Source organism: Ranitomeya imitator, chromosome 5, assembly GCF_032444005.1.
Source record: "Ranitomeya imitator isolate aRanImi1 chromosome 5, aRanImi1.pri, whole genome shotgun sequence".
Lineage (NCBI taxonomy): Eukaryota > Metazoa > Chordata > Amphibia > Anura > Dendrobatidae > Ranitomeya > Ranitomeya imitator.
The window spans coordinates 502,107,464-502,133,466 of record NC_091286.1 but is presented as its reverse complement, the minus strand read 5'-3'; the positions used below and the strand labels follow the sequence as shown (position 1 = coordinate 502,133,466).

The following is a 26,003-nucleotide window of genomic DNA, read 5'->3' as shown; positions in this document are numbered from 1 at the left end:
ACACAAGGAATGTACATTAGACCAGTGGAAATCTGTGCTTTGGTCTGATGAGTCCAAATTTGAGATCTTTGGTTCCAACCACCGTGTCTTTGTGCGACACAGAAAAGGTGAACGGATGGGACCCTACATGCCTGATTCCCACCGTGAAGCATGGAGGAGGAGGTGTGATGGTGTGGGGGTGCTTTGCTTGTGATACTGTTAGGGATTTATTCAAAATTGAAGGCATACTGAACCAGCATGGCTACCACAGCATCTTGCAGCGGCATGCTATTCCACCTGGTTTGCGTTTAGTTGGACCCTCATTTATTTTTCAACAGGACAATGACCGCAAACACACCTCCAGGCTGTGTAAGGGCTATTTGACCAAGAAGGAGAGTGATGGGGTGCTACGCCAGATGACCTGGCCTCCACAGTCACCAGACCTGAACCCAATCGAGATGGTTTGGGGTGAGCTGGACCGCAGAGTGAAGGCAAAAGGGCCAACAAGTGCTAAGCATCTCTGGGAACTCCTTCAAGATTGTTGGAAGACCATTCCCGGAGACTACATCTTCAATCTCATCAAGAGAATGCCAAGAGTGTGCAAAGCAGTCATCAAAGCAAAAGGTGGCTACTTTGAAGAACCTAGAATATAAGACATAATTTCAGTTGTTTCACACTTTTTTGTTAAGTATATAATTCCACATGTGTTAATTCATAGTTTTGATGCCTTCAGTGTGAATGTACAATTTTCATAGTCATGTGTCCAAACTTTTGGTCTGTAATGTAATATATAAATATATACACCAGTTTGATATTAGCTAGACCTTGTCATCATTGGAGGGGAGCACAAGTGTGAATGGCAGGACCATGCCAGAGAACAGTCACTAGTGCGATCCTATTCATGGAGGAACATCAGGACTGACTATATAGCTAAAGCAGACATTACGTATCTACAGTGACTCTCACCAAACAAGAGTCATCTCTAGAGGCACTCATCTCCTAAATTCACTGATGTGGAATACACTCAAATATTACATTGTTCTGCTCCGAAGGAGATCATGAAGCTATAAAGGCAACCAAAGTGGACAAGCTATACAGGGATGCCAACCGGCCAGAAATTCTAGGACAGTCTTTAAAAATGGGACAATTTTCTGCCCGGTCCGTAAAAAGAATTCAAGGCATCAGATTAATTTTTTTTTTTAAGCAGAAGAAAAATATAGATTATTTTTAATCTAGTGATTATTTCACAGTGAAAACAGCTGATGTATTCATTCAAATTATGGGCTGTAGACATAGATACTTATAATCTGAATGATTTATAATGGTTTGACAAAGTCTCCATAAAAATATTTTCTGTCTGATTTTTTGGGTAAGCTGTCCAGAAAAAAAAAAAAGTCATGTTGGCAACCCTGCAGCTACATGTCCCAGATATTGCAAGATTAATCATACGTTAATGTCAGAATGGAAGGATACACTGTAGGGTTGAAGTTCTTCAGCAGAAAGAATGAGGCGACAATGACCAGGACCAAGAACAATGTGTTGTTGTAGAAAATGGAGAAGGTGGTGGCCTCATAATCTGCAACCTCGTTCTTCTTCCAAAGAATCCTTTAATCAAAGAATAAAAAAATAAATAAAAGAAGCCAACGTCTGTACAGAATATGACACTAATATTCATTACTTTTTCATCACAGACATAATTTGCATAATCTAGAGTTTAGAGACGACATCAAAGGTAGAGACTGCACACCTTCTTATGCTAATAGCACAGGCAGATCTGATGTATATGGGCATTCAGGAATTACTGTCACTTTTTTACTTTTAATTAAATAAGAAACTTTCAAATTTGCTTTACTAGGAAATTAGATTGTAGTTGTCGCCACCACTTGTAACCCGCCACGTATGCAGACGAGTCATTCAAGGCATTGTCCAGCACTAATACTGATGGCCTATCCTCACAGGAGAGGTCATGACTGTCTGATCAGTGGAGATGTGACACCCAGCACCCCCGCAAATCAGCCAAGTACTAGCCAGAAATGCTTTGCTACGGAGCTACAGCGCTCCGTCGATGGAATATGCAACATCCAACCGCAGCCACTACACAGTTGATGGAGCTGTGCTACCTTTCTTTGAACTGCAGATTACATTTATATAGCTTCCGAATTCCTAGATATCCATTCAGGACCTAGTCCTACTCTGCCCATATTCACAATGACGTCACTTTGGCACATGGTTAAGTGTTCATACTAGAGGTTAGGACCATCCTGATTTGGATACACCTTGACGCTGGTGGGATGGCTTTTATGCTTTTTGTGATCAAGTACCCTATATTATTTATATGCAATAAATTGCTTTTATTTATTTACTTACAGCAGGGTGTGTGTTCATTTTGTTTCTGTCTTGGGTTCTGTCTGTTTAATAACCTGTATGAACACATTCCTATTTTGCATACATACCAACTTATACTCCAGTTCATTTTTTTTGTCAAGTTCTATAACTGAGCAGTGCTGGCCACCGCCGACTCTGGGAACAGCTAAATGGCAGAGGTGCCAGGTGTTACATCCCACCGATCACACATTGATGACCTATCCTAAAAATAGGCGATCAATGTTAACATCCCGAATAACCTAGTTAATATTGACAGTATGTCAGCCAACCGCTGCAATCACACCAGTGTATGTGAGCGTAATGGGGTGAGAGGAAAAAGAGCAGCGAGTGACCCCAAGGAGCTGGTGAGGAATCGATTAGGAAAATATGCTGAAAAAGTAATTCATGAGAAAAACCTTAAAGCCTCATTTACACAACTGTGAAACTTAGCCATAGTACAGACTGTGATGCATAAACCGGCAGCGATTCTCCTGGTCCAAACTTGACAGTCTCATAGACATACGAGTCTGCTGAATCAAGGTCTGGAGGCCACGACCAGTCCATACATCAAGGCTTGGAGGCCACAACCAGTCCATACATCAAGGTCTGGAGGCCACGACCAGTCCATACATCAAGGTCTGGAGGCCACGACCAGTCCATACATCAAGGTCTGGAGGCCACGACCAGTCCATACATCAAGGTCTGGAGGCCACGACCAGTCCATACATCAAGGTCTGGAGGCCACGACCAGTCCATACATCAAGGTCTGGAGGCCACGACCAGTCTGCTGAATTAAGTTCTGGAGGCCATGACTAGTCCATCCATCAAGGTCTGTACACCATATTTTACGGATGTCTGAATGAGGGTTTAACGTAAGCCAAATCACAAAGCCCTATCTAAGGGAAGCACGAAGAAATGACAGAGCTGCTCTCGTATGTCAAACTGCTGCTTGCACATCCATATGTATATACTGTCCAGGTCTCATACCTTTCATCCTTTTCTTTACGAGACATCTTCCGGTTGTCAGCTTCGGACAGTTTGCGGGTTACTTCCCTGGAGACAGCATCTTCACGCTTCTGTGCAACTCTGCAAAAGAAAGCAGATAATTATAACTAAGGAAAACAACAGCTTAAGTAATTTATAAAAACTTGGTATAGATTACTTTTTGACATTTCAAGTCTATGGGGGAGCAAAAAAAAAAAAATCTGATCTGATCTCACACGGATCAACCACATAACATCAGATTTTTACAGATGCATTGCAATTCTTTAACATAGGAAACTTTTTTGTTTTGATAAATTGTATTCACTGCTGATTTATAAAAACAGACGATACAGGCTGCAGCGTATCATCTGCACAGATCCACATGCGTACCTATCTTTAACATGGCATACGCAGGGACATGCATTTGCATCAGTTCGCATGCGTCATTTCTCGGTGCACGACGGGGTCCGATGAACACAACATGTTGCATATATTGGAAGCGTCAGAAATCCGTCAAATATGCGCAGGCATGCGCATGAGGATGAGTGTGTTAAAAAAACGCAATACTGTCTATGGGAACGCATGTTCTTGCGTACGCATGGTTTCGATGCACTTGCGTACTTTGGACTGCACAAACAGGTCCTTCTGGAAATATCGAACGCAAGCACATACATAACGCAAATGCAGGTAAAAATGCATAAAAACACATGCACACGCAGCGGGTTTTTGACGTAATGTGTAAGCTGATGCGGATAAAAATGCGGCGTAAACATGTGTTTGCACATGTAGATGATACGCTGCGCACATATACGCAAATGTGAACTTACCCATAGAAATAGCATACGGACCCCTATATGGATGAAAATCAGACTATTTTTTAATGCTTATATGCAGTTTTTTTGGGGAAAAAGACAGAGGCCCAAATTTACAGCCTTAACTTGAAGGGTATTCCCATCTCCAAGAATCTATCCCACTAAAGAGTAAGTGTAATAACACTATTAGCAAATACCTCCGATTAACCCCTTTACCCCCAAGGGTGGTTTGCACGTTAATGACCAGGCCAATTTTTACAATTCTGACCACTGTCCCTTTATGAGGTTATAACTCTGGAACGCTTCAACGGATCCCAGTGATTCTGAAAATGTTTTCTCGTGACATATTGTACTTCATGATAGTGGTAAAATTTCTTTGATATTACCTGCGTTTATTTGTGAAAAAAACAGAAATTTGGCGAAAATTTTGAAAATTTCGCAGTTTTCCAACTTTGAATTTTTATGCAATTAAATCACAGAGATATGTCACACAAAATACTTAATAAGTAACATTTCCCACATGTCTACTTTACATAAGCACAATTTTGGAACCAAAATTTTTTTTTTGTTAGGGAGTTACAAGGGTTAAAAGTTGACCAGCAATTTCTCATTTTTACACCATTTTTTTTTTTAAGGACTACATCTCATTTGAAGTCATTTTGAGGGGTCTATAATGATAGAAAATACCCAAGTGTGACACCATTCTAAAAACTGCACCCCTCAAGGTGCTCAAAACCACATTCAAGAAGTTTATTAACCCTTCAGGTGTTTCACAGGAATTTTTGGAATGTTTAAATAAAAATGAACATTTAACTTTTTTTCACAAAAAATTTACTTCAGCTCCAATTTGTTTTATTTTATCAAGGGTAACAGGAGAAATTGGACCCCAAAAGTTGTTGTGCAATTTATCCTGAGTACAACGACACCCCATATGTGGGGGTAAACCACTGTTTGGGCGCATGGCAGAGCTCGGAAGCGAAGGAGCGCCATTTGACTTTTCAATGCAAAATTGACTGGAATTGAGATGGGACACCATGTTGCGTTTGGAGAGCCCCTGATGTGCCTAAACATTGAAACCCCCCACAAGTGACACCATTTTGGAAAGTAGACCCCCTAAGGAACTTATCTAGATGTGTGGTGAGCACTTTGACCCACCAAGTGCTTCACAGAAGTTTATAATGCAGAACCGTAAAAATAAAAAATCATATTTTTTTCACCAAAATTATCTTTTCGCCCCCAATTTTTTATTTTCCCAAGAGTAAGAGAAGAAATTGGACCCCAAAAGTTGTTGTACAATTTGTCCTGAGTACGCTGATACCCCATATGTGGGGGTAAACCACTGTTTGGGCGCATGGGAGAGCTCGGAAGGGAAGGAGCGCCGTTTGACTTTTCAATGGAAAATTGACAGGAATTGAGATGGGACGCCATGTTGCGTTTGGAGAGCCACTGATAGGCCTAAACAGTAGAAACCCCCCACAAGTGACACCATTTAGGAAAGTAGACCCCATAAGGAACTTATCTAGATGTGTGGTGAGCGCTTTGACCCACCAAGGGCTTCACAGAAGTTTATAATGCAGAGCCATAAAAAAAAAAAAAAAAATTTTTTCCCACAAAAATTATTTTTTAGCCCCCAGTTTTGTATTTTCCCGAGGGTAACAGGAGAAATTGGACCCCAAAAGTTGTTGTCCAATTTGTCCTGAGTACGCTGATACCCCATATGTTGGGGTAAACCCCTGTTTGGGCACACGGGAGAGCTCGGAAGGGAAGAAGCACTGTTTTACTTTTTCAACGCAGAATTGGCTGGAATTGAGATCGGACGCCATGTCGCGTTTGGAGAGCCCCTGATGTGCCGAAACAGTGGAAACCCCCCAATTATAACTGAAACCCTAATCCAAACACACCCCTAACCCTAATCCCAACAGTAACCCTAACCACACCTCTAACCCTGACACAGCCTTAACCCTAATCCCAACCCTATTCCCAACCGTAAATGTAATCTAATCCCTAACCGTAACTTTAGCCCCAACCCTAATTGTAGCCTTAACCCTAGCCCTAACCCTAATGGGAAAATGGAAATAATTACATTTTTTTAATTTTTCCCTAACTAATGGGGTGATGATGGGGGGTTTGATTTACTTTTATAGTGGGTTTTTTAGCGGATTTTTATGATTGGCAGCCGTCACACACTGAAAGACGCTTTTTATTGCAAAAAATATTTTTTGCGTTACCACATTTTGAGAGCTATAATTTTTCCAGATTTTGGTCCACAGAGTCATGTGAGGTCTTGTTTTTTGCGGGACGAGTTGACGTTTTTATTGGTAACATTTTCGGGCACGCAACATTTTTTGATCGCTTTTTATTCCGATTTTTGTGAGGCAGAATGACCAAAAACCAGCAATTCATGAATTTCTTTTGGGGGAGGCGTTTATACTGTTCCGCGTTTGCTAAAATTGATAAAGCAGTTTTATTCTTCGGGTCAGTACGATTACAGCGACACCTCATTTATTTCATTTTTTTATGTTTTGGCGCTTTTATACGATAAAAACTATTTTATAGAAAAAATAATTTTTGCATCGCTTTATTCTCAGGACTATAACTTTTTTATTTTTTTGCTGATGATGCTGTATGGCGGCTCGTTTTTTGCGGGACAAGATGATGTTTTCAGCGGTACCATGGTTATTTATATCTGTCTTTTTGATCACGTGTTATTCCACTTTTTGTTCGGCGGTATGATAATAAAGCGTTGTTTTTTGCCTCTTTTTTTTCCTTACGGTGTTTACTGAAGGGGTTAACTAGTGGGCCAGTTTTATAGGTGGGGTCGTTACGGATGCGGCGATACTAAATATGTGTACTTTTATTGTTTTTTTTTATTTAGCTAAAGAAATGTATTTATGGGAATAATATATATTTTTTTTTCATTATTTAGGATTTATTTTTTTTTTTTATTTTTTACACATTTGGAAATTTTTTTTTTACATTTTTACTTTGTCCCGGGGGGGGGGGGGGGACATCACAGATCGATGATCTGACAGTTTGCACAGCACTCTGTCAGATCACTGATCTGACTTACAGCACTGCAGGCTTCACAGTGCCTGCTCTGAGCAGGCTCTGTGAAGCCACCTCCCTCCCTGCAGGACCCGGATGCCGCGGCCATCTTGGATCCGGGCCTGGAGCAGGGAGGGAGGTAGGAAGACCCTCGCAGCAACGCGATCACATCGCGTTGCTGCGGGGGGCTCAGGGAAGCCCGCAGGGAGCCCTCTCCCTGCGCGATGCTTCCCTGCACCGCCGGCACATCGCAATCATGTTTGATCGCGGTGTGGCCCGTGACCGCTCCTGGCACATAGTGCCGGATGTCAGCTGCGATAGGCAGCTGACATCCGGCTGCGATCGGCCGCGCTCCCCCTGTGAGCGCGGCCGATCGCATATGACGTACTACCCCGTCGGTGGTCATAGGGGCCCACCCCACCTCGACGGGATAGTACGTCTAATGTCTAATGAAAGGGGTTAAAAATGTAGTATAGTTTTTCTGATTCGCTATGTCCCTTTCTTCACGTGTAGGCATTCCAGTACCTCAGGTATCCATGGTTACGACCACTGATATAGTGACCATGGATACCTAAGGTCCTGCGATGCCTGCACATGAGGAAAGAGACATAGTGAGTCAGAAAAACTATACTACATTTCTAATTGGAGGTATTTGCTAATAGTGTAATTACACTTACGGTACTCAATATTGGGATTGATTCTTGGAGATGGGAATACCCTTCAAGTTAAGGCTGTAAATTTGGGCCTCTGTCTTTTTCCCCAAAAAACTGCATATAAGCATATACATATACGAGCACTTAACAGTCCTAGCACTTCTGTCATTTCCTTTATTACACAAAATATCTCCCTATCCTGCTATTTCCCAAATATGTTTTTATTTTACTGTACTGCCTGCGATGTTTCATTTGAGAGGAGTCTCAAACATGATGTCAATGGAGTCTGGGGCTGCACTCACTTCCCGCAGTGTCCTTCACCCCTCCTTGAAAAGGATGTCACAGGGAGCAGCGCTGCAGTTACCCACTAGCTTCTGGCATTGCTGCCCCCTCTAAAGATGTCCTGGATCCGGGGTGGTAGACGCTGTGGGAGATGCGAGTGCAGCGCCTGCACTCTGATTCTGTCTCCAATGATGTCAGGGATTCATCGTCACCCCTTGATGACAATTGGAGGGTGGTCCTAGAAGCTGTGTCACTCACTGCTGTGTGAATTGGGCCCACCCCATGCATACATATCCTCAGGGCCCACATGTCACTGTATACATGTGGATGCAGAGCAGAACTTCACCATCTGTAGCCGTACTGGAAGTAAACGTAGCATTACTTACTTGTGCTTAAGAACAAATTTTACATTCTTGTAAGCGAAGGCCACGAGGTATGTGCTGACCAGCGTCATGACCACGTAGAGGACAGCAGACTGGACCAGATCCATGTGCCATATTCTCCAGTACAGCCCTGAAAATGAACACGACTCGGTGAGACCTACCAGACACTGGATCATTGCTGTGATAGCGGGATATTGCGCCGTTGTCACCGGCCGCAGACATATCCTGCATGATAGTCACTTACCTGAGGGGTTTAATCTACTGGTGCCCTAATACAGCTGATGCCATGTAATAACTTGCATTGAATACATCAGTGGTGACGTAATGATTTGATCCCTTTTGAGGATCTCTCAAGACAACTGATGCACAGAGACTTTGCGGATTATAGAACACACCACCAATTTTGGGGAGGAAAACAGGAAAAGCATTAAGTTACTTACTGGTAAAGGCGTTTTTGGACTCCCATGACAGCACCATGAGATATTTACAGAGATGTAAGCTACCTTAGGGAGGGACTATGGCCTGCAGCACCCTTAACCCGAAGGTGAGATCTGAGGAGAACCCCAAGTCCAACCGATAGTGATTGAAAAAGGTGGAAGGGGATGACCATGTGGCCGCCTTACATATTTGGTCGATTGACACTCCAGATCTTTCCGCCCAGGATGATGCCATGGCCCTGGCGGAATGCACCCTCAGAGTCTGCGGAGCTGGACCCCACCTGCAGTATAAGCCAGAGAGATAGCCTCCCTAATCCATTTTGCTAGTGTGCATTTTGATACTCTAAAGGTACCGTCACACATAACGATATCGTTAACGATATCGTTGCTTTTTGTGACGTAGCAATGATATCGTTAACGAAATTGTTATGCGTGACAGTGACCAACGATCAGGCCCCTGCTGGGAGATCGTTGGTCACTGGGGAAAATCCAGGACTTTATTTCGTCGCTGGATCACCCGCTGACATCGCTGAATCGGCGTGTGTGACGCCGATTCAGCGATGTCTTCACTGGTAACCAGGGTAAACATCGGGTTACTAAGCGCAGGGCCGCGCTTAGTAACCCGATGTTTTACCCTGGTTACCATTGTAAAAGTAAAAAAAAAAAAAAAAAACACTACATGCTTACATTCCTGTCACGTTCCTCAGCGTCAGCTTCCCTGCGTCCCCCAGTGTCAGCGCCGGCCGGCCGTAAAGCAAAGCACAGCGGTGAAGTCACCGCTCTGCTTTCCGGCCAGCGCGCTTACACAGTGCAGGGAAGCTGACGCTGGGGGACGCGACAGGAATGTAAGTATTGTAGCATGGCTAAAGGGTGTGTAGTCGATGGGAGGTATGTGCCACATAAGTGCCTTGTTGCTGTAATGTAGCCCGGAATATTGCGTTGTTTTATATAACCATATGTTTGTGTTTCAGGATCTGTGGTGATGTCAGACCACATGGCTAATCATGTGATAGATTACTGGGTGTGGTTAGTCCTATATAAGACTGGCTAATCCTTTACACAGCAGATATGTGTGGAGGTGAAACCCTCCTGAGTGTGTTACGGCTTCAGGACTGAGCCGGATGAACTGGACACTTGTTTTCCTTTGCCTGAACCAAAGGCTATTTTGCTTTCTGTTGTTTTGCCACATGGTTTATGAAGCAATAAACCCAGTGAACTTTAAAGGAACACGTCTCCTGAGTGTCAGCCGTCGCAGCTGAGTGAGTGAAATCGCTACAATTGGTGGAGACCTGCGAGCAGCGTTCCCAGCGGAGACGTGAGTTTATTTTTGAATGTCCTGGGTCAAGGCTGTTGCAAGCCAGCAAGCATTGCCGGAGAAAATGGAGGACCTGCTGAAACACTTGGTCCAGCAGGAGCAAAGGCAGCAAGAGACCAACAGGCTGTTGATGCAGCAGATACAACAGAGCCAGCAGCAGATACAACAGAGCCAGCAGGAGCAACGGCAGCAGATGCAGCAAAGCCAGCAGGAGCATCAGCAGCAGATACAGCTTCTGGCAACCGCCATCCAGGGCAAGGCGAGCGCCCCAACCCCAGGTGTGGCTGATGACACCCACGTCCGGAAGACGGTAAGACGTGCATTGCAGAAAATGACTCCCGGGGATGATGTTGAGGCCTTCCTGACGGTGTTTGAGAGGGTCGCTGAGAGGGAAAAACTTCCGCCAGAGCAGTGGGCAGAGGTACTTGCGCCATACCTGACGGGAGAACCCCAGAAGGCGTACTATGATTTGACCTTGCAGGATGCCAAAGAGTATCACAAATTGAAAGCCGAGATTCTCGCACGTCTGGGGGTGACACTGACTGTCAGGGCACAGCGAGTTCACTCCTGGGGCTATCACCGGGACAAACCACCTCGTTCCCAAATGTTTGATCTGTTGCACCTGGTCCAGAAATGGCTGCAGCCAGAGACCTCTGCGCCTGCACAGATGGTAGAACGGGTGATGATGGATCGGTTTGTCCATTCCCTCCCGAGGCCTATACAGTCTTGGGTTGCCCAGGGTGATCCCCAGAATGCCGACGAGCTGATCGGACTGGTTGAGAGATACCAAGGGTTGGAAGGCTCCTTCGGGAGGCAGCCCATGCCGTACTGGGGGTCCCAGAGGGCAGCTGAGTCCCAAAAAGGGGTGGTGCGTCCAAGGTCACAAAGGGCGGGGGAGGTGGTGCCCAAGGTCCCCACGGGTGATGTGATTTGTTGGAGGTGCCACAAGCCAGGACATATAGCTGCCCGTTGTTCCCAAGCCACTGAGCAGATGGACTGCAGCATGGGACGCCGTTGTTCATACTATGCGTATCCAGTCTGTAGTGTGAACTCTCCATCCAACGAGGGACCTCAAGCGTGTCCCGTAAAGGTGAACGGTCGAGCAGTAACGGCACTGTTAGACTCGGGGAGCCTAGTGACCCTGGTGAGGGCCACTTTTCCTCTTCATCTGCTCCCAGGAAAGAAGGTCGGAGTGCGGTGCATACATGGTGATGCAAAGGACTACCCTATGGCCAGGGTGGACATTGAAACGGCATGTGGCACTGAATCCCACATAGTCGGCGTAGTTCAGGACTTGTTGCACCCTATAATTATTGGCCGGGATTTCTGTTTGTTTTGGGATTTGTGGGGAAAGGGTTCTGAGCTCCCTGGCAGGGAACCAGTGAACCCTGGAACGGTATCGCCACACCCAGAGGCAGACAGCTTTCCTTTTTGTGTTCTGGTTGGGGATGAGGAGGAAGTATCTCCTACATCTGACATTCTGGAGTTAGAGGTTACCGGTGAAAATTTTGGGACTGCCCAACATAGGGACCCCACTCTGAGGGAAGCCTTTAATAATGTCACAGTTATTGACGGGGTGGTACAGGAGCCGGGGGCAGACAAAAGATTTCCCCATTTTCTGTTGAGGGGGGAATTGTTGTACCGGGTCACGAAAATAAGGGAGGAGTTGGTAGAGCAGTTGATAGTGCCGGGTCCGTATAGACGGAAAGTGTTGGACATGGCCCATTCACACATCTTGGGTGGACACCTAGGGGTGGAAAAAACGCAGGAACGGGTTGTGCAGAGGTTCTATTGGCCTGGGTGTCACCGGGAAATAGTGAACTATTGCAGGTCCTGCCCTACATGTCAGCTAACTGCTCCTACTCCTCATTTCCGGAACCCCCTTGTGCCACTGCCCATTATTGAGGTACCGTTCGAGAGAATTGCCATGGACTTGGTCGGTCCCTTAGTTAAATCAGCTCGGGGCCATCAGTATATATTAGTCATCCTGGACTATGCCACACGCTATCCTGAGGCAATTCCCTTGAGGAATTCTTCCTCAAAGAGCATAGCCCGCGAGTTGGTCCATGTCTTTTCCCGGACAGGTCTGCCAAAGGAGATCCTGACTGACCAGGGTACACCTTTCATGAGCAAGGTGATGAGGGAGTTATGCAAAGCCCTGAAGATCTCCCAGTTGAGGACCTCGGTGCACCTTTCATGAGCAAGGTGATGAGGGAGTTATGCAAAGCCCTGAAGATCTCCCAGTTGAGGACCTCGGTGTACCATCCCCAGTCAGATGGTCTTGTTGAGAGGTTTAACAAGACTCTAAAGAGCATGCTGAGAAAAGCTATAGAGAAAGACGGTAGAGACTGGGATTGTCTCTTACCCTATCTGATGTTTTCCATTCGTGAAGTTCCACAGGCCTCCACAGGGTTCTCACCGTTTGAGCTTCTATATGGCCGACATCCACGAGGACTCCTGGATATAGCCAAGGAAACCTGGGAAGCCGAAGTCACGCCCCACAGAAGCGTCATTGAGCATGTGGCCCTGATGCAGCAGAGGATTGCAAAGGTGATGCCTATCGTGAAAGAACACCTTCTCCAAGCACAAGAAGCTCAAGCCAGGGTCTACAACCGGTCTGCAAGAGTGAGGCAGTTCAATTCGGGAGACCGAGTTCTGGTGTTAGTTCCAACGGTGGAAAGCAAGTTCTTGGCCAAATGGCAAGGGCCATATGAGGTTGTCGAGAAACTTGGTGAGGTAAATTATAAAATTCACCAACCAGGAAGACGGAAACCATTCCAAGTTTACCATGTCAACCTCATCAAGCCATGGCAAGATAGAGAGCCGACAGTTACTCCGTCATTGTTAAGCAACCCAGAAGGTGAGGTTGGAGCGGTTACTATAGCAGAGACGCTATCGAAAACCTAGAAACAGCAGTGCCGGGAGTTACTCCAGGAAAACAGGGACCTGTTTTCAGAATTGCCAGGATACACGAAGGTCATAGAGCACGAGGTCCTAACAGAGCCCCATGTGCGGGTGAATGTGAAACCTTATCGTATTCCTGAGGCTCGTCGAGAAGTTATCTCCAAGGAAGTGGAGCGTATGTTGAGGCTTGGAGTCATTGAGGAATCCAAGAGCGGTTGGTCAAGCCCAATTGTCCTGGTCCCAAAACCTGATGGAGAGTGGAGGTTTTGCAACGACTATCGGAAGTTGAATGAGGTCTCCAAGTTCGACGCTTATCCCATGCCCCGTATTGATGAGCTCATCGAAAGGCTTGGGCACGCCAGATATATATCCACCTTGGATCTGACAAAGGGGTATTGGCAGATCCCCATGGCGCAGGAAGCCAAGGAGAAGACAGCCTTTTCGACACCTGATGGATGCTTCCAGTATGCCCGGATGCCGTTTGGCCTACAGGGAGCTCCGGCGACCTTCCAGAGGGCTATGGATAGAGTTCTTGCACCCCATAAGGCCTACGCTGCTGCGTACCTAGATGATATCGTCATCTTTAGCCCGGACTGGGAGAGTCATCTGGAGAAAGTCCAAGCGGTGTTGGATGCTATAAGAGAGGCCGGATTTACTATAAACCCAAAGAAGTGTGCCTTGGGTAAAGAAGAAGCTAAGTACCTTGGATACATAGTGGGTCACGGAGAAATAAAACCCCAAATCAGTAAAGTGGAGGCAATTCAAACGTGGCCAAAACCAGTTTCCAAGAAGCAAGTTAAAGCCTTCCTGGGAATCGTGGGATATTACAGGAGGTTCATCCCAAACTTCGCCACGATGGCTGCGCCTCTGACTGACCTGCTAAAAGGGACAAAACCAGTAATGGTTAAGTGGTCCGAAGAAACAGAGTCAGCCTTCCAAGAAATGAAAAACGCTTTGTGTAAGCAACCCGTTCTGATGGCCCCAAACTTCAAGAAAGAGTTTATTCTTCAGACAGATGCCTCAGATGTTGGGGTGGGAGCAGTCCTTTCCCAAGAACTACATGGGGAGGAGCATCCTGTTCTCTATCTGAGTAGGAAGCTGTCCTCATCTGAAAAGAACTACTCAGTCGTTGAGAAGGAGTGCTTGGCCATAAAATGGGCAGTGGACACATTGCGGTACTATCTGCTGGGACGTAAATTTAGACTGATATCCGACCATGCCCCACTTAGGTGGATGAGGGAAACGAAGGGTAGAAATGCTAGGGTCACCCGTTGGTTCTTATCCCTGCAGGACTTCAGTTTCCATGTGGAACATCGGGCCGGAAAGCTGCACGGTAATGCGGATGCCCTATCAAGAATCCCTTGTTTAGTGGAAGAAAGTGCCAAGCCCCACGGCTTTAGGCAGAGGGGGGAGGTATGTAGCATGGCTAAAGGGTGTGTAGTCGATGGGAGGTATGTGCCACATAAGTGCCTTGTTGCTGTAATGTAGCCCGGAATATTGCGTTGTTTTATATAACCATATGTTTGTGTTTCAGGATCTGTGGTGATGTCAGACCACATGGCTAATCATGTGATAGATTACTGGGTGTGGTTAGTCCTATATAAGACTGGCTAATCCTTTACACAGCAGATATGTGTGGAGGTGAAACCCTCCTGAGTGTGTTACGGCTTCAGGACTGAGCCGGATGAACTGGACACTTGTTTTCCTTTGCCTGAACCAAAGGCTATTTTGCTTTCTGTTGTTTTGCCACATGGTTTATGAAGCAATAAACCCAGTGAACTTTAAAGGAACACGTCTCCTGAGTGTCAGCCGTCGCAGCTGAGTGAGTGAAATCCCTACAGTATGTAGTGTTTTTTTTTACATTTACAATGGTAACCAGGGTAAACATCGGGTTACTAAGCGCGGCCCTGCGCTTAGTAACCCGATGTTTACCCTGGTTACCAGGGGACTTCGGGATCGTTGGTCGCTGGAAAGCTGTCTGTGTGACAGCTCTCCAGCGACGCTGCAGCGTTCGACATCGTTGTCTAGATCGATGCAGCGTCGCTTAATGTGATGGTACCTTAAGCCCTTTCCTAGGACCTTGGAAGGATAAAAATAACGCATTATCTTTCTTCCAAGCATCAGTGACTGATATACATTCTAGAAGGCATCTTCTAACATCTAATGAATGGAGTTTCTTCCTTAGGGTTAGAAGGATTAGGGAGAAATGATGGTAGAACTATCTCCTGCGACCTGTGGAAATGGGATGTTACTTTCGGCAAGTAGGCTGGGTCCGGCTTGAAGACTACTCTATCCTGTACGAATTCTGTCTCATGGTGCTGTCATGGGAGTCCGAATAAAATGTATTTTTTTATACAGCGGTGGTGCTTTTTTTAATTTGCTTTTACGGTAGGCGGAGTGGCGGCGAAGGAACAGGTTTCCAGGTGGCAGGTTCACTGCTGCAGGAAGCTGGCGGTGGCAGGAGATGCTGTGAGCTCCAAACTAGTAGGAGGGGGTGTTTAACGAAGGTAGGAGTGGGGCGATGCTGTGGGCTTTAGGCTGGTAGCTAGTGGTGTTGCTCCACCGACATTTTGTGAAAGCCGGAGCTCCTGCCTTTTCCATGCTTTTTAATGTGACGGACTCGAGTAAAATGGCCACTGGAGGTGGCGCATGCATGAGATCTTGGGAGACGAGATCTCAACCTGCGCATGCACCTCCTTTGGCGGCCATTTTCCTAGAGCCCACAGCATTGAAAAGAATGGAAAGTGCAGGAGCTCCCGGCTTTTACAAAATGTTGGCGGAGCCCCAGCACTGCCGAACACCACCACCTACCAGCGAGGGGCCCACAGCATCGCCCCACTCCTGCAGTCACAGCCAGAAACTTCATGCAGCAGCAACCCTGGGACCACACTCTACTGAAGCGGGTAAGCTACATTCGGATTATAGAGGCCCCACCATTTCCCCCCCCCCCAAGTTTAGGGGGAGGGAAAGTGCGTTGTAAAATCCAAAAAATATGGTACATCTCTAAAAAATCATTGAGCTGAGATCTCAATCTGAGAATGCGGTGCCCCCGAGTACCATTTTATTAAAGACCAGACAAAAAAAAAAAAATCAAACTGCGCTCATGGCAATGACATCGCCAGTACAAAATTTCAACTAGGAGGCAGGTCATACCAAAAAGCAGTGACCTGTCAATCAAAGACCGGAGGAAGCAGAGAAACCGGGGAAAAGCTGGGAGGAGAAGACCCCGCGTACAGTCAGATCTCTGTGCACCGAAATCTAAACAGCAAAGAACTTCAAATAGTGATTACAGAAGAACCACAGCGCTCAGTAACCCACAGACACTGTCAGGTCGGCACCGTTATACTGATTACAATGATACCTGGTGATGAAATCCGTCTTGTGGTTGTTGTGTAATCTTTATTTTCAGTTTTGAGTAGATGATATGCTCGTGCCCCGATGTGGCCTGTGGGGGTCTTCATGTGGTGCTCTGATTGGGTATTCATAATGAAGACTGCTGACAGGTCACTGATCCCTCACTGAACTGCCCCCTATCTTACATACTGCATAGAATATTGTGGGGTTACAAAAAAAAAAATTTAACTTCAGCAAAACGGCTCCGCCAATCGATACTACTGTGCAAGCGCCACCACCATTTTGCAGCAAATTTTTTACCTCCAGTAGAATTGCGCCACCGCGCAGTAGCATCCATCGGCAAGTCATAGTCATGCTACTGTGCCGCTGCCATTTTGTGGGAGGAAGAAAAATAGGCTGAAGTAAAATAGCGCCAGCGCTTAACACCGTAGCATCTATCGGCAGCAAGAGACAGGTTCTACTGCGCATGCGCCGCCATTTTGCTAAAGTTACATTTTTTTCTAATAATATTCTATTCAGTATGTAAAATAGGGGGAGGGTCAGTGAAGGATCAGTGACCTGTCACAAGGCCATACACATGAATACCTAATCAGAGCACCACATGGAGACCCCCCCACAGGCCGCTCCAAATATCATTAACTGAAACTAAAGACAGATTTCACCATCAGGTATCATTGTAATCAGTATAAGGGTATGTGCACACGTCAGGATTTTTAGCGTTTTTTTTTTGCGGAATTTCACCATAAAAACGCTATAAATCCGGTAAAAAAACGCTAACATTATGCATCCTATCTTTTAGAATGCATTACGCATTTTTTTGTGCATATGTTAGCGTTTTTTCCGCCAAAAAAATGCATACCGCAAAAAATCCAGACATGCTCTATCTTTTTCCGGATTTTCTGCGGATTTCCTATCAAAAAGTACATTCCGAAGAAAGAAAAAAAAAAAAACGCAAAAAATCTGCAAAAATTCCGCGCAAAAACCGTGCAAATTCTGCGAGAAATCCGCGCGAAAAAAGCACGCAAATTTCTGGCAGAATTCTCAGGATTTTGCCAGGAAAAAATCCTGACGTGTGCACATACCCTAACGGCGCCGACCTGACACTGTCTGTAGGTTACTGAGCACAATCCTGCTGACAGGTTCCCTTTAAAGCCTAGTCTTTACTACACATTACAAATTTGCACAGACATGTTCTCTTTAAATTGTGATGGAATGATCGGTTATAATAATCTTCCAAGGACATCTCCAGTCAGTCACAGTCATCTCTGCCTCCTCCATCAGCACCGGACATTGGAAAGAGATCATCACTGACAGCAGCGAGAGATCAGTGCGGGCGTAATACACACTAAGATAGAAGAAGAATGCAAACGCTAGGGGACCACAAGAAAAAATTGGGTTTTTATTAGTATAAATAAGTGAGAAAAAGTTGGCATACATACACCAATTAAAAGGCCTATGGCCCAAACTATTGTGTTGTTCCAGCTTTTTGCCACTCATTTATACTAATAGAGGTACCGTAAATATATTTTTGGATGATCCCCTAGTATTTGCACACTTTTTTCTTTGGCTATTGTTACTTTTACAAGTATGCGCTAGGTTGATCCCAAATTATAGAAATGTGCCCTCATATCGTTCTCATGTATACCAAATAGTGCACGCACTATATACTCCTATACGGTATATACAGTCGGTGCACGCACTATATACTCCTATACGGTATATACAGTCAGTGCACGAACTATATACCCCTGTACACTACTGTATATACAGTCAGTGCATGCACTATATACTCCTATACGCTATATACAGTCAGCTCACGCACTATATACCTCTGTACACTATATACAGTCAGTGCACACACTATATACTCCTATACGGTATATACAGTCAGTGCACGCACTATATACTCCTATACGGTATATACAGTCAGTGCACGCACTATATACCCCTGTACACTATATACAGTCAGTGCACGCACTATATACCCCTATACACTATATACAGTCAGTGCACGCACTATATACCCTTGTACACTATATACAGTCAGTGCACACACTATATACCCCTGTACGCTATATACAGTCAGCTCACGCACTATATACCTCTGTACACTATATACAGTCAGTGCACGCACTATATACTCCTATACGGTATATACAGTCAGTGCACGCACTATATACTCCTATACGGTATATACAGTCAGTGCACGCACTATATACCCCTGTACACTATATACAGTCAGTGCACGCACTATATACCCCTATACACTATATACAGTCAGTGCACGTACTATATACCCCTGTACACTATATACAGTCAGTGCACGCACTATATACGCCTATATACAGTCGGTACACGCACTATATACCTCTGTACACTATATACAGTCAGTGCACGCACTATATACCCCTGTAGACTATGTACAGTCAGCGCACGCACTATATACCCCTGTACACTACTGTATATACAGTCAGTGCATGCACTATATACTCCTATACGCTATATACAGTCAGCGCATGCACTATATACCTCTGTACACTATATACAGTCAGTGCACGCACTATATACTCCTATACGGTATATACAGTCAGTGCACGCACTATATACCTCTGTACACTATATACAGTCAGTGCATGCACTATATACCCCTATACACTATATACAGTCAGTGCACGTACTATATACCCCTGTACACTATATACAGTCAGTGCACGTACTATATACCCCTGTACACTATATACAGTCAGTGCACGCACTATATACGCCTATATACAGTCGGTGCACGCACTATATACCTCTGTACACTATATACAGTCAGTGCACGCACTATATACCCCTGTACACTATATACAGTCAGTGCACGCACTATATACCCCTGTAGACTATATACAGTCAGTGCACGCACTATATACCGTCAGTGCACGCACTATATACCTCTATACACTATATACAGTCAGTGCACACACTATATACAGTCAGTGCACGCACTATATACAGTCAGTGCACGCACTATATACAGTCAGTGCACGCACTATATACCCTTGTACACTATATACAGTCCGTGCACACACTATATACCCCTGTACGCTATATAAAGTAAGTGCACGCACTATATACCCCTGTACGCTATATACAGTCAGTGCACGCACTATATACCCTTGTACACTATAGTCAGTGCACGCACTATATACCTCTGTACGCTATATACAGTAAGTGCATGCACTATATACAGTCAGTGCACACACTAAATACAGTCAGTGCACACACTAAATACAGTCACTGCACACACTATATACCCTTGTACGCTATATACAGTAAGTGCACACACTATATACCCCAGTACGCTATATAGTCAGTGCATGCGCTATATACCCTTGTACACTATAGTCAGTGAACGCACTATATACCTCTGTACACTATATACAGTAAGTGCACGCACTAAATACAGTCAGCGCACACTATATACCCTTGTATACTATATAGAGTCAGGAAACGCACTATATACACTTGTACGCTATATACAGTCAGCGCACGCACTATATACCCCTATACACTATATACAGTCAGTGCACGTACTATATACCCCTGTACACTATATACAGTCAGTGCACGCACTATATACGCCTATATACAGTCGGTGCACGCACTATATACCTCTGAACACTATATACAGTCAGTGCACGCACTCTATACCCCTGTAGACTATATACAGTCAGCGCACGCACAATATACCCCTGTACACTACTGTATATACAGTCAGTGCATGCACTATATACTCCTATACGCTATATACAGTCAGCGCACGCACTATATACCTCTGTACACTATATACAGTCAGTGCACGCACTATATACTCCTATACGGTATATACAGTCAGTGCACGCACTATATACCTCTGTACACTATATACAGTCAGTGCACGCACTATATACCCCTATACACTATATACAGTCAGTGCACGCACTATATGCCCCTGTACACTATATACAGTCAGTGCACGTACTATATGCCCCTGTACACTATATACAGTCAGTGCACGCACTATATACCCCTATACACTATATACAGTCAGTGCACGCACTATATACGCCTATATACAGTCGGTGCATGCACTATATACCTCTGAACACTATATACAGTCAGTGCACGCACTCTATACCCCTGTAGACTATATACAGTCAGCGCACGCACAATATACCCCTGTACACTACTGTATATACAGTCAGTGCATGCACTATATACTCCTATACGCTATATACAGTCAGCGCACGCACTATATACCTCTGTACACTATATACAGTCAGTGCACGCACTATATACTCCTATACGGTATATACAGTCAGTGCACGCACTATATACCTCTGTACACTATATACAGTCAGTGCACGCACTATATACCCCTATACACTATATACAGTCAGTGCACGCACTATATGCCCCTGTACACTATATACAGTCAGTGCACGTACTATATGCCCCTGTACACTATATACAGTCAGTGCACGCACTATATACCCCTATACACTATATACAGTCAGTGCACGCACTATATACGCCTATATACAGTCGGTGCACGCACTATATACCTCTGTACACTATATACAGTCAGTGCACGCACTATATACCCCTGTACACTATATACAGTCAGTGCACGCACTATATACCTCTGTGCACTATATACCGTCAGTGCACGCACTATATACATCTATACACTATATACAGTCAGTGCACGCACTATATACAGTCAGTGCACGCACTATATACAGTCAGTGCACGCACTATATACAGTCAGTGCACGCACTATATACAGTCAGTGCACGCACTATATACAGTCAGTGCACGCACTATATACAGTCAGTGCACGCACTATATACAGTCAGTGCACGCACTATATACCCCTGTACGCTATATAAAGTAAGTGCACGCACTATATACCCCTGTACGCTATATACAGTCAGTGCACGCACTATATACCCTTGTACACTATAGTCAGTGCACGCACTATATACCTCTGTACACTATATACAGTAAGTGCATGCACTATATACAGTCAGTGCACACACTAAATACAGTCAGTGCACACACTAAATACAGTCACTGCACACACTATATACCCTTGTACGCTATATACAGTAAGTGCACACACTATATACCCCAGTACGCTATATAGTCAGTGCATGCGCTATATACCCTTGTACACTATAGTCAGTGAACGCACTATATACCTCTGTACACTATATACAGTAAGTGCACGCACTAAATACAGTCAGCGCACACTATATACCCTTGTATACTATATACAGTCAGGAAACGCACTATATACACTTGTACGCTATATACAGTCAGCGCACGCACTATATACCCTTGTACACTATATACAGTCAGCGCACACACTATATACCTCTGTACACTATATAGTCAGTGCATGCACTATATACCCTTGTACACTAGTCAGTGAACGCACTATATACCTCTGTACACTATATACAGTAACTGCACGCACTATATACAGTCAGTGCACACACTATATAACCTTGTATACTAGATACAGTCAGTGCACACACTATATACCCCTGTACACTATACAGTCCGTGCACGCACTATATACCCCTGTACACTATACACAGTCCGTGCACGCACTATATACCCCTGTACGCTATATACAGTCAGCGCACGCACTATATACCCTTGTACACTATATACAGTCGGTGCACACACTATATACCTCTATACACTATATACAGTCAGCGCACGCACTATATACCTCTGTACACTATATACAGTCAGTGCACGCACTATATACCCTTGTACACTATATACAGTCAGTGCACGCACTATATACCTCTATATACTATGTTCCTCTGTACACTATATACAGTCGGTGCACACACTATATACCCCTGTACACTATATACAGTCGGTGCACACACACTATAGACCCCTGTACACTATATACAGTCGGTGCACACACACTATAGACCCCTGTACACTATATACAGTCAGTGCACACACTATATACCCCTGTACACTATATGCAGTCGGTGCACACACTATATACCCCTGTACACTATATGCAGTCGGTGCACACACTATATACCCCTGTACACTATATACAGTCGGTGCACGCACTATATACCTCTATATACTATATTCCTCTGTACACTATATACAGTCGGTGCACACACTATATACCCCTGTACACTATATGCAGTCGGTGCACACACTATATACCCCTGTACACTATATACAGTCAGTGCACGCACTATATACCTCTATATACTATATTCCTCTGTACACTATATACAGTCGGTGCACACACTATATACCCCTGTACACTATATACAGTCGGTGCACACACACTATAGACCCCTGTACACTATATACAGTCGGTGCACACACACTATAGACCCCTGTACACTATATACAGTCAGTGCACACACTATATACCCCTGTACACTATATGCAGTCGGTGCACACACACTATATACCTCTATACACAGTCGGTGCACACACTATATACCTCTATACACTATATACAGTCGGTGCACACACTATATACCTCTGTACACTATATGCAGTCGGTGCACACACACTATATACCTCTATACACTATATACAGTCGGTGCACACACTATATACCCCTGTACACTATATGCAGTCGGTGCACACACTATATACCCCTGTACACTATATACAGTCAGTGCACGCACTATATACCTCTATATACTATATTCCTCTGTACACTATATACAGTCGGTGCACACACTATATACCCCTGTACACTATATACAGTCGGTGCACACACACTATAGACCCCTGTACACTATATACAGTCGGTGCACACACACTATAGACCCCTGTACACTATATACAGTCAGTGCACACACTATATACCCCTGTACACTATATGCAGTCGGTGCACACACACTATATACCTCTATACAGTCGGTGCACACACTATATACCTCTGTACACTATATGCAGTCGGTGCACACACTATATACCCCTGTACACTATATGCAGTCGGTGCACACACTATAGACCCCTGTACACTATATACAGTCGGTGCACACACACTATAGACCCCTGTACACTATATACAGTCAGTGCACACACTATATACCCCTGTACACTATATGCAGTCGGTGCACACACACTATATACCTCTATACACTATATACAGTCGGTGCACACACTATATACCTCTGTACACTATATACAGTCGGTGCACACACTATATACCCCTGTACACTATATGCAGTCGGTACACACACTATATACCCCTGTACACTATATACAGTCAGTGCACGCACTATATACCTCTATATACTATATTCCTCTGTACACTATATACAGTCGGTGCACACACTATATACCCCTGTACACTATATACAGTCGGTGCACACACTATATACCCCTGTACACTATATACAGTCGGTGCACACACACTATAGACCCCTGTACACTATATACAGTCAGTGCACACACTATATACCCCTGTACACTATATGCAGTTGGTGCACACACACTATATACACTATATACAGTCGGTGCACACACTATATACCTCTGTACACTATATACAGTCGGTGCACACACTATATACCCCTGTACACTATATGCAGTCGGTGCAAACACTATATACCCCTGTACACTATATACAGTCAGTGCACGCACTATATACCTCTATATACTATATTCCTCTGTACACTATATACAGTCGGTGCACACACTATATACCCCTGTACACTATATACAGTCGGTGCACACACTATATACCCCTGTACACTATATACAGTCGGTGCACACACACTATAGACCCCTGTACACTATATACAGTCGGTGCACACACACTATAGACCCCTGTACACTATATACAGTCAGTGCACACACTATATACCCCTGTACACTATATGCAGTCGGTGCACACACTATATACCCCTGTACACTATATGCAGTCGGTGCACACACACTATATACCTCTGTACACTATATGCAGTCGGTGCACACACTATATACCCCTGTACACTATATGCAGTCGGTGCACACACACTATATACCTCTGTACACTATATGCAGTCGGTGCACACACTATATACCCCTGTACACTATATGCAGTCGGTGCACACACACTATATACCTCTATACACTATATGCAGTCGGTGCACACACTATATACCCCTGTACACTATATGCAGTCGGTGCACACACACTATATACCTCTATACACTATATGCAGTCAGTGCACACACTATATACCTCTGTACACTATATGCAGTCGGTGCACACACTATATACCTCTATACACTATATACATTCAGTGCACACACTATATACCTCTATACACTATATACAGTCGGTGCACACACTATATACCTCTGTACACTATATGCAGTCGGTGCACACACACTATATACCTCTATACACTATATACAGTCCGGTGCACACACTATATACCTCTGTACACTATATGCAGTCGGTGCACACACTATATACCCCTGTACACTATATGCAGTCGGTGCACACACTATATACCCCTGTACACTATATGCAGTCGGTGCACACACACTATATACCCTTGTACACTATATACAGTCGGTGCACACACACTATATACCCTTGTACACTATATACAGTCGGTGCACACACTATATACCTCTGTACACTATATGCAGTCGGTGCACACACTATATACCTCTGTACACTATATGCAGTCGGTGCACACACTATATACCCCTGTACACTATATGCAGTCGGTGCACACACTATATACCCCTGTACACTATATGCAGTCGGTGCACACACACTATATACCTCTATACACTATATGCAGTCAGTAAATACACTCTTATGCTATATACAATATATTATTATCATACATTTGCAGTCGGTGTAATATATACACACACACACACATACACCAGTGCACCCATTAAATGGGAATGGCGCCCTCCTCAGCCCCGGTCGCTGCCTGGATGCCACGTCTATGGGATGAATGACCGGAGCACCCGGCAGGACGCCAGCGCCTCTCACTTACAGATCGGGATAGCGGACACGATGAACGCGTTGCCGAAGAACAGCGCGGAGGACTTGGCGGACAGGTTCCGGCTGAAGTCTTGGAGGAGCAGGTCTTCCTCGGACTGCTGCTTGCTGCTGCCTTTAGGGGCCATGATCACAGAGGCGAGAGAGATGGCGACACGTCACACTGTGACTGACCCAGCCCGGCCGCCGTCAGAGCTCCACTACCGATTCGTCAGCATTAGGGGCAGGAAGCGGACGTGTTGCTGGTGGGCGGGGCCAGGCCACAGGCGAGTGGCGACGTGTTTGCTGCTGCCAACCAAACATCCGGGCTCTGTTCTCTGGGTACGCCGAGTCTGCGCGCTGTGGTCTCCGCGTCCTCGGTATAATGATGTAGCGCGGAGTGCGCCGTGTTTTGCCCGCTCGGTCTTCCAGCAGGCGGACTGTACGGTGTCTTGCAGGGTTATAGTCAG

General features: G+C 45.0%; 1 protein-coding gene across 1 annotated transcript in view; it reads right to left on the bottom strand.

The window, feature by feature from the left end:
• SSR3 (signal sequence receptor subunit 3) overlaps positions 1-25,751 on the bottom strand; it is a 29,501-nt gene extending 3,750 nt beyond the window's left edge. The window contains exons 1-4 of the mRNA XM_069727452.1: positions 25,550-25,751; positions 8,506-8,632; positions 3,331-3,429; positions 1,453-1,584 (exon numbers count right to left, since the gene is read on the bottom strand). Of these exons, the coding sequence (XP_069583553.1) occupies positions 1,453-1,584; positions 3,331-3,429; positions 8,506-8,632; positions 25,550-25,682 (491 nt within the window). The 5' untranslated portion in view covers positions 25,683-25,751. The remainder of the gene's footprint in view (positions 1-1,452; positions 1,585-3,330; positions 3,430-8,505; positions 8,633-25,549) is intronic.
• Between the last annotated feature and the right edge of the window lie 252 nt (positions 25,752-26,003).